We start from the raw sequence: 18469 nt of genomic DNA, 5'->3' as shown, positions 1-18469 counted from the left end.
TTTCCTCTGCTTCTCAATAGCAGCACTCTTTCCTCTTCCTTACCTTCAACCCAGCCACAAATCAGCAAAGTGCTCAGAGATAGAAAGTGATGTGCAGAGAGAGTGCCCACTTTAGGAGGCACAATTCTCACTAGGACTGGGCCTCGAACCATGGCTGCTCTCACAGCTCTCTTGTGTATCATCTGTCTGTCTCAGTATCCTATCTATCTATCTATCTATCTATCTATCTATCTATCTATCTATCTATCTATTTATTTCCATCATTCATCTATCTCTATCTATCTGTCATCTCTATCATCACTCTATCACTTTATCATATATTATCTATTTACATCTATATCAATCAATATAATGCCTGAGAATTTTTTAATGCACTGGTGGGATTGATAGCATGTTACTGTAGAAGAAAAGAGTGAAGATATCCAAGATAATCCTAGAACTCAAAAATAGAAAAGAAAGGTGTTTTTATTTTTTATTCATTCAGTGTTTTTTCTCTTAATATTAATAGATATTAATATATCTATTAAAGGTAAATATCTTTCTTTCTATCACTCTATCATCTATTATCTATCATGTATCATATATATCATCAATCTCTTTATCAATCAATCTGTCAATCTAACCTATCATCATCATCATCATCATCTGTCTATCTATTCATCTGCCCATCAGCTCATGTGTCCATTCACTTCTCTGTTTTTCTCTCTTTCTTTCATTACTCTTTCTCCATCTCTCACTCTCTGTATTTTGTCTGGATTGTTACTTGTTCTGCGTAAGAATGTTGTCCTACTAGAAGCAACTGTATCACAGATAAAAGTGAAAGTCTACTTCAGCCATCGCATGTCTTATATATTACCCACTACATAGAGTTAGAGTATTAAGGCATGCAGGTACTATGAGACATAGTAAATGTTCCATAAATATTAATTTAAATGTATTTAAACATATATATATATTTAAAGTGTCTATATCTATCTATATCAATATCTATCTATCTATCTGTCTGTCTGTCTGTCTGTCTACCATATATATTTTTAAGCTGAGGTAAAGAATTACTAAATATAGCCTAGCTTTGTCAATGCTGTATATTTCTGTTTAGTTCTGAGCCACTATTAACTATTATACTTAACAATAGTAAGTTCTTCATGTCTCTCGAATCCATTCATTGGGTAGTTAATTCAGAACTCCTTTATTAAGCACAGAGAATGTGCTATGTTTGGGGAGAAGAAGCCAACACTTTGGTGGGTGCTGTGGCGAGAGTGTCTGAGGAAGAGTAAGATGGTGCAGTTGGGGAAATCTTCACTCAGAAATTGATGTGTAGTTACATTAATGTTGGCTTCAAAAGAGGTAGCAGGTAAACTTACTAGGGAGTATAAAATAAAGTCAAAATTATACAGAAAAGAAAAAACAAGCTAAGGAAACCTAAGCATTTCTTTTCCTACTTTCCTGGAAAATGGTTCAGAAATGGTGGAAACATTGGGAATCTGTAGTGATTCACGTCGGTAAAGGGTTCCTCATTACTGAGCTGCTGCTTTCTGTGAACACGTGTTTAACTGACTTAGTGAAATGTTAGAAGGAAGGTGCTTCCTCTGAATGTTAGCGACCTATTTCGTCAATTAGTGGATTAAGCATGGCCTCAAACAGACATCTATTGAACTTCTTGGAAATTAAGAAGGTGACAGTTGTATTTCTCTAAACAAGGTTACCCTCACAATCAGCATTTTCAGAAGGTTCACATTTAGACTTTGCAGTTAACTCATCTAAGTGGATGTGATTTTCTTGAGGTTTGAATTCTAAATAAGAACTGCACAAGCATAGATAGGAAGAAAGACATTCTAAAGACAGAAAAAAGGAACAAGGCTGGGCACGGTGGCTCATGCTTGTAATCCCAGCACTTTGGGAGGCCGAGATGGGTAGGTCACTTGAGGACAGGAGTTCAAGACCAGCCTGTTCACCAATATGGTGAAGCCTTGTCTCTACTAAAAATAAAAAAAAAAAAAAAAAAAAAAGCCGGGTATGGTGGCACACACTTGTAATCCCAGCTACTCGGGAGGCTGAGGTGGGAGGATCACTTGAACCCAGGAGTTGGAGGTTACCACTGCACTCCAGCCTGGGCAACAGAGCCAGACTCCATCTCAATCAATCAATCAATAAAAAAAACCAAAAAACAAAAAAACAAAAAAACAACAAAAAAACCCACTTGTCTTTAAAGTGGGCCTGTTTTCTGAGATTCAGGTTTTCAGGGTTTGGGAATGAGAGGCAGTGCTGATGGGGGTTGATGCCCTCAAGGGAGTTTTCTGCCTCCAGATTTTCCGGTCTCCCTTCTGCGGCCTGTGCACACGTGCTCTGTGGGGACCAGATGCCTTGGTTGTTGGCCTCATCGCCCCCTGGTTTGGGAGAACATGGAGGGTGACCCCCTGCCCCTTCCCCTCTGTGCTGTGGCTGCAACTGTGAAGCCTCTTTCCGGTGAGCCGTCCTCCTTTGAATCACAAAACTGAATGTTTGGCCTGTTGAATGGATAATTTCTAAAATACACAGGAGCACTTTTTGTTTTCTGAGATGGAATGCATGGAAGTGAACAAAATATCTTAAGAATAATTTTATTTCTTTCAAATATCCAAACTGATTTTCCTGAATCGAATGTCGGTTTTGGCTCTGTGCAACGTAACAGGGGTCCCGAACCCCAGCCTCGGGGTCCGTGGCCTGTGAGGAGCCGCATGGCAGGGTGAACAGCAGCTGGTGTTCTTCTCGCCCGAGCTCCAGCTCCTGTAAGAGCCGCGGCCTTAGGTTCTCACAGGAGGGCAAACCCTACTGTGACCTGCACGTGTGAGGGACCCAGGCTGGACACTTCTTATGAGAATCTAATGCCTGATGATCTGAGGTGCAACGGTTTCATCCCGAAATTATCCCCCCTCCCCACTGTTCTTGGAAAAATTGTCAAAACTGAACCCTGGTGCCAAAAAGGTTGGGGACTGTTGCTTTATAGAATGTAACTTCACCCATGAACGATCTGGCCTGGGATTCCACAGGATTGAAGGCATGTGGTTTTAAAATGTCGCTCTTTGCATTTTGATCTTCTTTTCTATGTCATGGGACATCCTTAGTGAGGTCAACTGTTTTCCATTCACAGGCTGCCAATTTGAGCTGTGGAAATGAGATTGCTGGACTCCTCTTTTGTCTTAGTATTCTCTTGATGGCAGATGATAGAAAGCCAGCCCAAGGAGCTTCGGCAAGAAGGAGCCTGTCTGCCCCAGAGCTGGTGTGTCTGGTGGAGAACACAGGGCCCGTGCCTGGTCCCACCACCTCCCTCTGTCCTTTGTCCCTTCTTGGCTCCAGGCTTCCTGCAGGTGCACCTCACCCAGGGAGTTTTGGCAGCTAGTCCCGGGAGGGCAGGGGCAGACACGGCTCAGGGAGATAGGGGCCTATGAGAAGGGCAGGAAAGGGTCTCCTGTCCCCAGCAGAAGGCAAAGCTGTGTCCCCATCAGGAGCCTGTCTGTGTCCCGGGTCACACTCTGCTCTCTGGGTGGTGAGGCTGAAAGATCCAGGCTTTCTTAGATGTGGCACACTGTAGGAAACTCAATTTCTATATCACAGGAGGAGGGCACAGCAACCGTGAAATGTCAGATAAGGAGGAGGAGTGTGCTGGCCTTTCCTTCTCTCAGGAGAGGCCCCTCTCCGGGATGAGACTGTCCCCTCCTGAGATGCTAGGACTGGGACCCAGAGGACTGAGATGCCACCTGAGGGGACAGGGCACCATTACTGCCCCTCCCGTGTTGGCCACACTCAGAGGCAGGAAGTCAGAGGGGCTGAAGGAAAGTCCCCCAGGTCCCTGAGAACTGGATTCCCTAGGGAAGGAGATGCTGATAAACGGGAAGGAAACATTGCTTGCTCTGGTCTTGCTGTTTGCACCCCCCCAAAAATATGTGGGTTAAAACCCTAATCCCAAAATGATAGTGTGAGGAGGTGGAGCCTTAGGGAGGTGACAAGGTCATGGAGGTAGAACCTCCCGAGTGGGATCGGTGTCCTCACACAGACGCCCCAAGAGCGGCCTCGGCCCTGGACGCAGTGAGGACTTGGGGACGGCGCCATTCCAGAACCAGAAGGCTGTCACTAGACAGTGTCTGCTGGCACCTGGGTCTTGGACTTCCAGCCCCCAGAACTGTGGGAAAGAAGTTCCAGTGTTTTATAAGCTACAGGGACTATGGTGTTTTGTTAAAGCAGCCTGAATAGGCTAAAAAGCCACTCAACAAACACTAATTAAATTAAATGCTAGGCCACCGGAATATGAAGGAGAAGAAGACAGAAACACTCGCCTCCTGATCCAGCGTCCAGGATGCACTGGGGCCCAGCAAGAGGCTGTGCTCGCATCTTTCTTATATCTGATCTTCGCCTCCATCCACCTGCTCCCTGGTTCTTGGCTGTGCCCCTGATGCCCCAGTGTGAGAATGTGGAGTTTCTTAAGGCTCCTAGGCAATTCTCATATCATATTTTCCCTAATCGTCACAACAAACTGACAGGAAAGTTGTTATTACACGCATTTTGGAGCTGGGGAGCAGAGCCCCCGTGGGCGGAGCAGCTGGCCCAAGTCCTCAGCCCCTGTGGGGAGGTGCAGCCCGAGTGTGACTGTCCGGGTTCTCAGATGGGGGCGTCCCGTTGAGGCCCCGCCTCTTGGCCAGGCTGCAGCCCAGGACCGTGCCAGGCGTGTGTTATTTATATTTGGACACACGCTGTGCGAACGACGGGCACCCTGCGGTTATCCGTGTGGTGTAGACGCCGTGGACATCTGTGGTAATGGCTATAAATAAGCCACGACTTGCCCAGTAGGCACTGCTCCTCTTCTGGGTCGGCAGTTCTTGCTAAAATAGCCCTAAGATGCAATCCAGTGAAGCCCTGAGTCGTTCTTGAAATGAAAAAACGAACAAACATACAAACACACACACGCGCGCGTGCACACAAACCCACAGGCTTGCACACCTGCTTCCGCCACAGCTGACCCCAACTCAGGAGTCCAGGCCTGCGAATGGCCCACATGCTCACTGAAATCCCTGTCATTATTAAAGAATCCTTCGGGGGTATCAGTTTATGTGCCAGGGAACCTGTAGCTCGAAAGGGTTGGAGATATGTCTGAGGATTCACACCTAAGGATTAGAACTTGTGGAGGAGAGTCGTGGGAGGGAGCGTGGGAAGTCAGTGTCCTGCCCTCTCTTTCTGGGTCAGGGGCTGAAGTGTCACACCCAGTTTCCTGTGAAAAGTGCACTTTGGGACTCAGAAGGGACACGTTCCAGTTTTGAATTGTGATTTCCACCGCCCTCCATTTGAGTAAGAAGCTTTTCCTCCTGAGGTCAGGCTGGTGATTTATGATGCAGGCATCGATGTGGGGAGAGGCAGGCCCGGGCGTCTATATATAGCAGCTCCTCAGACCTTAAACTGGAGGGAGGCACAGGCGCCTGCAGGAGTCAGCTCTGCCTTCCTTGGCTGGAGTGTGGGTGGCTTAGTGAGCTGGTGGCCAGGGCTTCTCTCTCCTCCTTGCAATTTTCCTTTCTGTCTGGGTAAGTGTCTTTCTCTTCTTTCCTTTTCTAATTTGTGGCTTTAAGAGGAGGACTGGTAACTTCTGCACTCACATTTTCTAAGTGGCTCTTCTTCAGGGTCAAGCAGAGAGAGCCAGTGCACCCCCTCGCAGGCACCCTTCACTGTGGAAAACAGAGCAGTTAGTTCTGGGCTCTGTATTTCTTTGACAAAAGTTTATGCTCAACTAACAGTTTATTTCCCACAGCCGTGGTCTTTGCTAAGTGCGTCCAGCACCCTGCAGCGTGTGTTTTGGATTTTAACCCGGTCTCAGCATGGCCCCAGGGGCCCCCCAGTCAGGGGACTGATGTCTGCAATTTTCATGAGATACTCAGAAATGAAAGCCTCCCCAGAGGAGAGAGCTGGCTTATAAAAGTGTGAAATAATAAAACTGGACATTTTCTTAGGGGAAAAAAGAGTTGAGAGTCATTCAGCTTAGACCTAGTCTATATTATCCAGGGTATGGGAAAGAGAATAATCCTTGCCCAAAAGTGACAGCGTGCTCATGGCTGTTTTCTTCTTGGTGCCGTTGGGTGTGCTGTGAACCTGCAGACTTCTGCTGATAGAGGCTGTGCCTTCTCAGGGTGCACTCTTGATGAAACCTGCTGGAGAAAGCCAGTGGGGCTGGGTGGTTGCATGTGGAAGGCACCAGAGGTGACACGGAAGGAAGGGGTTTGCCGTCGCTGGGAACACCTGGCTTTTTCTAATTCTCCATTTCACATTCCTTTCTAAGTAGAAGTAAAACAGGACTCAAAGAAAGCGTGGAACAAAGATAATTTAAGGCGTTATTTAATAAACCAAGTCCTGAGCTAAAACTTGTCTTGGGAGCCAAAGACTTAGCCGCTTGGGGCACAGGCCAACGCTGTGTGTTTGGGAGTCCATTTCCCCTCTGGAAATGCTTTAATTTGGTGTATTTATTGACTTTGACATTTTTAACTGTACAAACAACAATTTCCTTCATTAAGTGGAAGTCAATGTTTTGTACTTCAAACATTTTTTGCAAATTAAAACACATCTGGTGACATGAGGAATGGGCTCCACATACTGTTCGCAGGAGGATTAGGATGGGGGTATCAGACACACAGTGCCCTGCACTGGAGGACAGGCTCACGTTTCATCCTGGTGTCATGATTCCTAAACGTGTCAGGAGCATTCCGGGAGTGGCCGGGGAGCCGGGCTGTGGTGGAAAGTGGGCTGGACGCCGTCAGGAGACTCAGCTGGCGCCTGGGTTCGGCCGTGGCCCTGCCGGTGACCCGGGCGAGTCATATTTCCCTGGGGACGGTCTGTGCTAACAGCGCAGTGTGGCTCCAAGATTACCTACACACACACTGTCCGAGCCGCTGGACTGTTAGCTGCCACCTTGCTCAGCCTCCTGGTTTTACAGCAGAGCAGATGGAGGCCCCTGGGCTCAAGGTCAGCAGGTCCCCACTGGAGTCGCAGCCTCCCAATGCCCCTGAGCCCCAGGGACTCACACCAAAAACTGCCCTGCCAGGAAAGGCTGTTTGTTCTCTCTCTCTCTCTCTCTCTCTCTTTTGGTGTGTGTAGGGGATATTTAACACATGTCTGAGATAGTTCCTTAAAAAGGAAAATAGCTTTCTGCATAGGCAGTGGAGGGACATTGGGGTGCTGATCGACCTAGGTCCTGCCATTTTCTTTATAGTGTCATAAATAGTACAGGTTGATCATTCCAAATCTGAAGATCAGAAATCCAAAATGCTCTAAATTCTGAAACTTTCTGAGCGCTGGCGTGACTCTCAAAGGAAACGCTTATGTGAGCGTCTCAGGTTTCTGATTTTTGGATTTGAGTTGCTCAACCAGTAAGTATAAATGCAAATATTCCACAGTCTGAAAAACAAATCAGACATTGGAAACACTTCTGGTCCATGGATTACAGATCCAGCATTCTGGATAAGGGATGCTGGACCTGTAGGGTGCACTTGGCAGGTCCTCTCCAGGGTTCCCTGCACGCGGAAGGGCCCTGTGCTGCCAGGGCTGCAGGCACCCAGCACGCGATGAGTCCGTGGGAATTTGCTTCCGCACTGACTCAGGAGGGCCATCACGCCCGGCCAGGAGGTGGTGGCCCAGGCTGCGTGAGGGACGCTGGGGAAGTTCTAACGTAGGACGTCCCCCGAGGAGTGAAGAGATTGCAATGGGACACACAGTCTGGGTGGGTGAGGCTGGACGTACCGTCCTGCTGGTTTCTGGGCTGGGCATGAGATTGATAAAGGTGGAATTGAGGGCACACTGGCACTGGGAGTCAAATGCACAGAAGACTTGAGGCTGCTACTCCTCTGAGCCAGGAGCTCTAAGATGTTTTCATTGTTGAAATCCAAGGGTTCTGATTCAGGCTTGGCTGGCACGTGGCAATTGCCATTCTTGTGGAATGAACTGAGGCTGATGGATTCTGCAAAGCCTCTGACACCTCCTGATTTTGGTGGTCCTGAGCATGAAGTGAGCAGGGAATACACGTGGGGATAAATGCAGCAAAGTGCCTACGACCCCCATCCAAAGACGCCCCAGGGAGACTTCCACAGTATGGTACCATTGGAGTGAGGAGTGCAGGAAGTGTGCACACTTGATCCCAGCACTGCCTTGCTAAGCACTACAAAGTGTAGCCCCTCACATATGAAGTGTTTGAAGACTTCCAGGCCCAGAGGACTGGGTGTCAAGTCAGTGATACGTGGGCTGCTGGTACTGCACACACACTGGACAGGACGTTCCAGACTAGTTGAAGGATAGTTAGTCTGTGAGCTCTCAAGGCCTGAGCCGTTTCACGTTGTTCCACGTCTTAGGTCTAAGGAGGACGAATTCCATCCAGGGCGATTCTCCTCTTTTTTCTCCTTTGACCTAATCAGTCGTATTTTTACTCTTCCCTTTGCCGAGAAATACAAACACATCTGAGGTGTAACTCAACATAAATGTAAGTAAATACTGTGATGACACATGAGCCTGTGCTGCAATAGCAGGTACTGGGGATGGCTCCTGTGCTGCAATAGCAGGTACTGGGGATGGCTCACGTGTTGCTGGAGTGGAACTGCCTGGTATTCGTCAGGCCAATCCCAGAAGAACCCTGGATAGGACACTGGATGGAAGCTGAAACATCTTCCCCAACCTTGCCCGAACTTCAGTTCAGAGAGCTCTTCCCAGCACCCTGCTGGTGAACCCCAGAGACAGTAAATGGGTTTCAGAGCAGGAAGCGTTTCTTGAAGATCCACCTTGATTAACTCATTGGAAAATCCCAGTGAGCTGCATCGGGGGAGATTTCAAATAGTAAAGCAATACATAGACTTTCTCAGATACTTTTTCCTGTCGGCAGAGTTCTTGAACCACGATAACAGTCGCAGTGTAACCGAGACAGCTACCGATCTTGGTACCAGGGCCAGTGCCAGGCGTGGTGCAGATTCAATATGGAACACCAGAGCTAGAGGAGCTAGAAGCTACCCAGGCCTCATCTGAATGCTGGAGTCAGAATTTGATCCCAGGTCTACCAGACGTCAAAACCCGGGCGCTTGACCTCTGCGCGATGATGCCGCCCTCAGTATTGGGGCTGGCGGAGGAGATGTGCTTTTACTGTGTTCCGTCAGGTGCCACGTTCTGTTATATCCCTGGAGTAGAACGCATGCTGGCGCACTCTGAAACACGGCTGGGCCCTCCCGGGGTGGGGTGGTTGGTTGACTAGTTGAGTTTTAAGAGGCAATATTGAGAGAGTGAGTGTGGCAGAGCAATAAAGGCCCAGAATAAGGAAGGCCTTGGGGCAGGGGTAGCCTCTTCTACGTGCCTTTGAGGAAGAATTTCTCCTTCTGGCCCCCGTGTCCTGTTTTCTTCCCTGTAGAACAGGAGTTTGGATAATCCCTAGTGATCTTTCCAAGTTCTACAATACTGTCGTTCTCGGAGATCACAGAGTTCAAAGGAAACAGATCGTAAGGAGTGTCCTTGGGGCAATTTATGTGTTGTGGTAGGTTTTCTAGCATGTACCCTGGAGATCCGAACAATGACACATTCATCTCCCAGCAGCCCTTGGCATTTTCCACCCAAGTCCCATTCCCATGGGCAGGGAAACATTCATCTCCCAGCAGCCCTTGGCATTTTCCACCCAAGTCCCATTCCCATGGGCAGGGATGTGGGTGGCCTCCCTGCGGCTGTGCCATGGGGCCTTACCGAGGAGTTCTGTCTTTAAATAAGGACAGATTCTTCTCGTTTAAACAGAAGAGTCAAAAATGGAGCTCAGGTTGTGAGTCCTTCCGCACCTTGTTTGGGAAACTAATGACTGCAGAGATTTAGCAATACGGTCCCTGCATCACTTTGTAGCGATGATCGAGTCACTCGGCATGTTGGCATTTTACGTATTCTGGGTGAACATGTACAACAGATTGCCATGTCTAATACCTGTAATGCTGCAAGTTCCCAGAGAAAAGGATGGAACTCGATGATTTCTTGTTTGGGGAGAATTTCATCCACGCTCTCAAATTTCCCCACATCCCTGAGGCTTTGATGCCAGGCTCCGTCCTCACTTTCCTGCTCACCTCCTGCCACACCGTCTACTGTAACCAGCAAGACTTCAGACGGCAGATTCCAGGGGGCGTCTCCAGCCAGTCCCTTTTCCCATGTCCCCCTTTGCGTGGTGGAACAACCCCCGGCTCCCCAGCCAGACACCAGCCACCTCTGCTTGCGGCTGCATCTTTCCACAGTGATCTCTGGTCACACCCCTGCAAATCTCCCACGATCCTGGATTCTCCTGCCCCAACCTTTGCTCACGGGCTGCCCTCCTTTCCCACCTCCGCCTGGCAGTCCTGCCTGTCCACCAAGGCTCCTCTCAAATGTCACCTGCCTCGCGGGCCACTCGGCCGTCCTCGGCTCCTGCCATTCCCAGGACACCTTCTATCTCCCCCGGGCTCTTGGCTCTTATCGTATGTTCTCTTGTATTGTAAGTGTTTGTTTACTTCTCTAATCTGCTTTAATTCTTTTTGTCCTTCCCACTCACATTGCTTTGAACTTTGCCCTGAACACACCAGGGGTTCTAGGAATACTTGTTGAGTTCACAGTTAAATGAAACACCAGCCCAATCTTCCAACTGTTATGGAAGAAAACAAAAAAATAAAGTTGGATCCCTGGGAAGTTAATAGGCTTCCTGACTGCTGGTCTAAGGTGATTTCTGGCTACGTAATCTTCCGTTTTTTTCCCTTCCCAAGGGGGTTTGATTAACTGGAGTTCATTTTCTCCTTGGGAATGATGCAGAAATTGCAGAGGCCTCGTGATGCCTGCGAGGGGGCTCAGTGTTGCGTGTGACTCTCTTTGTAGGAGCACGCCAAGATGTCCCTTGTGGCCGTCCCCTTCTACCAGAAGAGACACAGGCACTTCGACCAGTCCTACCGTAATATTCAAACTCGGTACCTGCTGGATGAATATGCGTCAAAAAAGTAAGCTGACGTTGGCTGATGAGACGCGCAGAGCTTTGATTATGGGGGTCTGACATTTAACGGCTTTTCCAGTCCTGTCAGCCCTGCAGAGGCACGGGTTTGCAGGAGTCAGAGAGCAGGGATGGCAGCCTCTCCCGTGCCCAGGTCCCGCCATGCAGCCGCATTGTGTGGAGCTGGCGCCGTGTCCTGGCAGGTCCTGCTGGCCGGGCTCTGAGCTCCTGGTTGAGGTGGGGAGGCAGGAAGTCCTTTGTATAAGCTCATTGATTTTACTGCTCATCGCATGCCTTCCAGAACTAGGATCTAAAGAGCCACCCAAGATAAAGATAAATGAGGTTGAAACTAGTGGGAAAGGCTGTCGGTAGGAGAGAAATTAATGGGTGGCAAAGTAAAGACGGAATGGGAGGTAATATTAGTGATTTTGCTACATTGATCATGGATGTGCCAAGATCAAGAATCTCTGCCTCTGGGGCCGGTGTGCAGCCCCACCTTCTGGAAGCTTCTTGGGGATGGCCTCATCCAGGATGGCAGCTCACGCCCCAAAGGACACTGTCTAGCAGCAAATCTGCAATCTTAATGGGCTGATTGGAAGGCTGTGGTGAAGAGAGGGAGGGACCACAGGCAGGCGTTCTGTGGCCCAGGTGCCTGCCTCATGTCACCCACACTCTATATTTAGAAACGCTTAGGGTACTTTTATTTAGTTGCCATCCCTTGTACCAAACAAAGCCAAACATTTGCAGCCCCTCCCAGCAGCCTTGGGGTGTCTCAAATCCCTCAAGATATATATAATCCTGGCATGGAGCCAGAAGGACTGTGGCCGGCACTGGCTGGCTCTGAGGGGAGGTGGCACCAGCCACAGTGAGCTCAGGGAGAAAGCACCCCAGGGCGGGTGTGTGTGGGTGTGGGTGTGGGCACACAGGGACACAGGCTTGGTATGCCTGTGTGCAAGCGTGTGTGCACTTGTGTAGGTGTGTTTATGTGTGCACACGAGTGTGTGTGCGTGTGCATGTGCTTGTGGGAAGGCACGTCCTTGCATTTATGCATTTATTTGCATACACGTGTGTATGTGTGTATTGTATGTGCATATGCGTGCGTGTGTGGCCGCACACGTGTGTGTGGGCATGTGCATATATGTGTTTAGGTGCATGGCTCTCATATGCCTGCGCATGTGTGTACTTGTGTGTGCTCTGCGTATATGAGTGGTTTGGGGTGTGTAGAGAGAAAGTGATGTGTGTCAGGATAAATTTCTGTACTGTGCCTGCGCGTGCATCTCCTAATTGTGTCCATGTTCCTGAAGGCGAGCCTCCACCCAGGCATCTTCCCAGAAGTCCCTGAGTCAACGGTCATCTTCGCAGAGAGCCTCCAGCCAGACGTCCCTGGGAGGAACCACCTGCAGAGTCTGTGCGAAGCGGGTGAGCACGCAGGAAGAGGAGGAGCAGGAGAACAGAAGCAGGTGAGCACGTGGCTTCCCTGACTCTGCCTGTGCCCCGCGTGGTGTCCCAGTGGAGGGACAGTGAGGAGGGAAGGGAAGAGCGACCTTAGCTGAGAGGGAAGACGGAGGAACACAGGCCAGACCTGGGGCGAGGGAGAACCCTGCTGTTTCCCAATCACCTGCTTCTCTTTACCATCATTATCTCAATTAATCCGAACAACAAAACCACTGGGCACAAGCTTCCCACCGTTTTGCAGAAGAGAGCGTTGCTGTCCAGAGCGCTCATGCCACTGTTCAGGGTTCCGTGTCTCACGCACGTCCCAGCCGGGCTTAGAGCTCCAGGGTCTGCGGCTTCTAAGCCAAGCTCAGCCCCTCTCCACACAGAGCAGGATAAGCACGCTTGAAAACATCAAGACCTAGCAGCGTGAGATTAATTCTGAATTTCCACTTGCAACCTCTGCAGCTATGCAGGAGCAGCCGCGGAGGGCTGCAGATTCGAGCAAGGTCATCTTCCTGAGCGGGAGCCAGGGTTTTAAACAGTTGTTGTGTGGAAACTAAAGAGTTGGGAAGCGATTCTATAAATTGTCATGCTTTACATTGCAACAGAGGCAGCTCATGGGGCTAAATGTCATAGGAACGGGATGGATTAATAAAAATGCCAGTCTTAAAATTATTTCCAGATGACGGAGAAACAGGTGGTGATATTGCTTTGATCTTTTAAGGACGAAGTGAACAGTTAAATGTTCACGGATGCCTTGTTTTATACCTGCTATATTTTTTCCCTCATCTCCCCCTGCTACTTCTGGGAATTTTATCTATAGCTTCAAAGCACTTAAAACCTGAAGGAAAAATGAGAATCGAGTAAATATCTTTCACTTTGAAAGTTTCAGAATGATGAAGCCATCTGTTGAATATAAACAATGTATAGCCAAGGAGGTTAACCTTTATTTTTAAAAATTTGAATTTTTAAAAATGTCATAGGATAATTTTGCCATGTAAATGAATTCTAAAGTGAAGATTTCTTTTGTGAAAGAATCTGTTTGAAATGTAGACATTAACACCATCCAGATTTTTACGGATTGGATTAAAGGGTTCTTCTACCTATGTTTTGGGGGCCACAATAGAATACTTGAGCTTATCGTTTTATTTTTTATCATTTAAATATTGATGTGGCCTTGAACATATTGCATAAACTTACTATCGCTCAGTTTCCCCGCTGGTAAAACGGTAACAGTGAGTGGCTTACGGTGATTCATATGGTTTCGGCAGCAAGGACTTTCATGACAGCCTTGGCTGTTGGAAATTGTCCTAGAACACATCGGGCTATGCTCTTGCAATACCAAATCTGACTCAAAGAAGGGATTTGAATGACGGATGATGGGTTATGTTCTCACTGCACCTCTGATGCTCACGTTAAATGCCAGTCTCTCTTGTACATAGCAGAGACAGGGAACGAAGCCCAGGGGCTGTCCCAGCTTTGTGCGGAGCCCACGGCTCACGCTCTCCATGAGATTTTCTTCAGCAGTCCCCCAGTGTTGTATTCTCCTAACCCATGTGCATGTCTTCCACGGGGAAGGTGGTTTTGAAATCAGTTCTTTCCTCCTTTAAAGGTAAACATAAGTCGTGGGGATCTCAGTGAGTTGGGCAAGCACTAATTGAGATTTATTGTGAAGCCTCTTCTATTACTGTCACGCAGAGGGCCCGGGAGGGATGAGTGAGCCCCGTGCTGAGTGATGTGAGCAGCTCCGTGGATTCCAGCCCTTATTAGAATTCACCACTCTCATGCTGCAAGCATCATTGCAAGCATGTATTTATCCCCGACCTCCCAAGGTGGATATTAGTTTAATGCACTGGACAAGTGGGTCCTTTGCAAAAGATGAAATTGTGGGCTCACTGATGTGAGTTACTGCTGATGTCCCTGTGTTAAATAAATACTGAAGAGATGTCAGCACTCTGAAGGCACTCAACACATCCTTCTGGAAGATATGACCTGTTGGAAATGTCCCTCTGATGTCTTCCTTCAGTTCCAGTGAAAAATGGGCCTCCCCGAATCTTGCAAGCAACCTGTCCCAGGGCTTGTCGTTTGCAATCAGTACATGACAAATGACGTCACTCTGCACATGTGGGCTGAAGTCACGGTCAACTGATCATCGACCGGCAGAAATATTTCCTCAATGCCCTGACTTGGGGTTGGGTGTGGGAGGAATTCCAGACCAATTAGTTATTCTGAATCATAGAGGGTTAGAGGATAGTGGTGCTGTTGACTTAAGAATAAGCTGAGGCTCTTGTAACTCAAACATAAAGAGCCCATAGAAATGTAAACGGCATCCAGAGAAGACGTTCAAGGCGCTGCGGGGCACAGACCAAACTTTGCCTTCTCGATCCCTGCAAGTCAGTGGGATTCACTCCCCGTAAGAAGGCTTGTTCCATGCAGGACGTCTGATGCCGTAGCTCATTTCTTGGACAAATATTCCTAGAATTCCCCCTGGCATCTGGCACCTGGATACCGGGGGAACCAAGTACATGGATACTGGGGGAACCAAGTACCGGGATACTGGGGAACGAAGTACCGGGATACTGGGGGAACCAAGTACCGGGATACTGGGGAACGAAGTACCGGGATACTGGGGGAACCAAGTACATGGATACTGGGGAACCAAGTACCGGGATACTGGGGAACCAAGTACCGGGATACTGGGGAACGAAGTGGGCATTTTCCCGCTTGGTTGGGATTCAGAGTACAGGGCTGGTGTCATTGAACACGCACATGCATGTGCTTACAGCAGTGGCACGTGCTCTGCAGGAGGATGAGGACGTATGGAAGAGACCAGCAGGGCTGTGATTTGAGGGTGGCCCCAGGGGAGAGTCTCTGAGGGAGAAACCCCCGTGCTGAAAGCAGGAGGAGCAGAAGCCAGCCCATTAGGGGTTGGGAGGAATCTGCCCCAGGCACAGGGCATGCAGGACAGCGGAGGCCCAAAGAGACCGTTCCCTAAACGTTGGAGGGAAAGGCGGTGTGTCGGATCCGAGCGGGGACAGGGAGGTGGGAGGTGAGATCCCAGATTCCTAAGAAGGGAAATCCACATTCCTTTTATGGTTAGATTTTAGTGTTCCTCCCACCCTGTTTCTGTACGAAGAGGCTGCAGACTTTTCTGCAATTCTGATTGCGAATTTCCCAAATGCCTCACACCAGGCCTTAGTCTTATTCGCTGCAGGGGAGGCGCTGGTCCATGGGAGCTGTGTGGGGTGTGGAAGCACCTCAGACAGAGGCCCTGCACCCTGGGCCTCCGACAGCCCTTACCGCCAACCTGCAGCGGGTCTCGGACAGCTCTCCCCATGTCTCTGGACAGCCGTGACCCTGTGGTCCGCTCCAGCTTCGACACTGGGACTTTCTGTGCGGTGTGGCCCTGGCCGAACAGCCTCTTGGTGGCTCACACAGTACCGCAGGCAGCGCTCCGGCTCTACCACCTTTCCCTCCACCGCCTCCTTCCCAGGCAGTCTGTTCAGCTTCCCGTCCCTGCCACTCGGGAACCAACCTCCCCCAGCCTAGCTTAGACTACTGAGTATTTATGAGTCATCTGTGTACTGAATCTGGGGAATACAGAGGTGAGAAGTAGCCAATCCTTTCTCCCGGGAAGGATGAAATGTATGCAAATTATGATCATAAAGGCCCTAAGAGAAATAAAAAGAGGTCTGGTGTTTAAGGCAGAGCGGGGAGAATTAGGAATGGCTCCACGGGAGAGACGGCATTTGAGATGGGTCTTGAAGGAAGAATAGAGTTTTGATTGAAAGGGATGGCAGCGCGACTTTTCTCGCGAGTGGGACAGAATCCCAAGACGGCAGCAGAACAGCGAGCGTCCTAATTTCAGGGAGACTTTGGGAACATGACAGTGAGGGAGGGAGATGAGGCTGAAAGAGCTGCCGCAGGGTTTTCGAAGCATCTCAGAGCATGGAGGCAGCCCGGGCCTGGCAGTGTTGGGGTGCGATTTGTGGGGTTCACAAGATGGCACGTGAGCCGTGAGGATGTGGACATTTCTCAGCCCCTACGGATTGAAGATGCTGAATCCTTTATTTAATCCTTTATTTATTATTATTTTTAGCATTCAGACATTTCTTATCTGTGTTTTTTTTGAACTCAAAATACTTTAATTCAGTCTTAAAATCCCTCAGAAACTACATTCTTCCCAGGAAAACACACAGCTTTTATTTGCTGCCCTGCAGAGGAAAACTCACACAAAGGGACATCACCATTTTCCTAAATTTTCTAATCATGGAACTGACTTCAGAAGCACCCCTAGCCCAGCAACACCTAACAGTTTTGAGTCTCAGACCTGGGAAAGCATCAAGCCCTTTGTCTGATAAATCCACAAAGCTTCCCTGATTTCCCGAGGTGCCCTGTCTTTACCGAGCACCTGCGGCATGCGAGTTTCTGGGCACGCGAAGATGAGGAACGATATCTCTGTTTTTAAGAGAGCAGATTAACTTCCCGACTCTGAGTGGGTGCCTGTTGTCTTTTGCGGCTCACAGCAATTCTCCAAAGCATCTCTGAGGGCCTCCAAGCGGTTGCAATTGTGCACTCTCAGTGGTGAAAGAAAGTTGGGGCCGGCACCTCCTGTATTTTTTTTTTATTAATAAATCACATACACGTTCTTCTTTACAACTTCATCATGCATGGCATTCACACACCAAAATATACTCTTGACGATAGATACAGAGGAGCAGAAGTAGCGTTTCTCCTGTTCTCTTCTTGAACGCACTTAAGGAAATCCGAGGGGAGAGAACGGCCTGCTCTTTCTAGCCTCCAGGGGCCCCGTGGTTTTCTCTGCGACTCCTGAAACTGAGGCCGCTTCTTGGCTCCTGCAGGTACCAATCCCTGGTGGCCGCCTATGGCGAGGCCAAGCGACAGCGCTTCCTCAGCGAGCTGGCCCACATGGAGGAGAACGTCCACCTGGCACGCTCCCAGGCCCGCGACAAGCTGGACAAATACGCCATTCAGCAGATGGTAGGAGGGTCTCAGGGTGGCTGGGTCTCTGGGATGTGTGGACTGGATCTTAGCTTGTCTGCATGGTGCTTGAAGGGCCGAGGGTGGAGCGTGGCTCGCTGCCTGGGAACCTGACCATCCTTGCTTCTTGGGGCAGATGGAGGACAAGCTGGCCTGGGAGAGACACACATTCGAAGAGCGGATAAGCAGGGCTCCTGAGATCCTGGTGCGGCTGCGATCCCACACCGTCTGGGAGAGGATGTCTGTGACGCTTTGTTTTACCGTGCAAGGATTTCCCACCCCTGTGGTGCAGTGGTGAGGCGCTCTGTTCCTAGGGGGTTAAGAAGTCTGTTCTGCGTTTTCGTTAAGAAAGACCCTAGTTAAGGAGACAAATGCCATTGAGCCTGTGCTGGAGGCTGCTTGCGTTGAAACTTTATGCAGAAATATGTTTATAGAAACTCTGAACATCCACTTTAACTAATATGCACACATTTTTATTTTCATGACATTGAGTCAACACATTTTTCAAGGGCTTTTTTTTTTTTGAGATGGAGTCTTGCTCTGTTGCCCAGGCTGGAATAAGATGGTGCAATCTCAGCTCATTGCAACCTCCACTTCCCTGGTTCGAGCGATTCTCCTGCCTCAGCCTCCTAAGTAGCTGGGGTCACAGGTGTACGCCACCACGCCTGGCTAATTTTTGTATTTTTAGTAGAGATGGGTTTTCATCATGTTGGCCAGGCTGATCCTGAACTCCTGACCTCAAGTGATCTACCTGCCTTGGCCTCCCAAAGTGCTGGGATGACAGGCGTGAGCCATGTGCCTGGCCAGAGGGTTTTATTTAAAAGTCACTGCCCTGAAATGAGCCTGGCTGTCGTCCTGTTTGCAAGAGCACACGCGTGATTGCTGAAGGTACACAGAGCTGGAGGGTCTGCTTTTCAATGTGGAAAACTCATAAGTGGAAAGCGTAAACTCTGAAGCTTTGGGACCGCAGGGCTGCAGTTAATCAAGCTGTGATAATTGAAGAATTGCATCTTTAAGCCCTCGAGACCCTTTTTGTATCCACATGTATTGCTAAAGTTA

At 49.0% G+C, this 18469-nt stretch overlaps 1 protein-coding gene across 1 annotated transcript in view; it reads left to right on the top strand.

The window, feature by feature from the left end:
- Window positions 1-5353: 5353 nt before the first annotated feature.
- MYOM2 (myomesin 2) overlaps window positions 5354-18469 on the top strand; it is a 117500-nt gene continuing 104384 nt past the window's right edge. Inside the window, exons 1-5 of the mRNA XM_011968596.1 lie at window positions 5354-5549; window positions 10864-10982; window positions 12277-12432; window positions 17272-17410; window positions 17547-17704. Coding sequence (XP_011823986.1) covers window positions 10876-10982; window positions 12277-12432; window positions 17272-17410; window positions 17547-17704 — 560 coding nt within the window. The 5' untranslated portion in view covers window positions 5354-5549; window positions 10864-10875. The remainder of the gene's footprint in view (window positions 5550-10863; window positions 10983-12276; window positions 12433-17271; window positions 17411-17546; window positions 17705-18469) is intronic.

This window comes from Mandrillus leucophaeus, unplaced genomic scaffold, assembly GCF_000951045.1.
Source record: "Mandrillus leucophaeus isolate KB7577 unplaced genomic scaffold, Mleu.le_1.0 Scaffold85, whole genome shotgun sequence".
Taxonomy (NCBI): Eukaryota; Metazoa; Chordata; class Mammalia; order Primates; family Cercopithecidae; genus Mandrillus; species Mandrillus leucophaeus.
The sequence above is the reverse complement of the archived record's forward strand: the minus strand, read 5'-3'. Positions and strand labels throughout refer to the sequence as shown.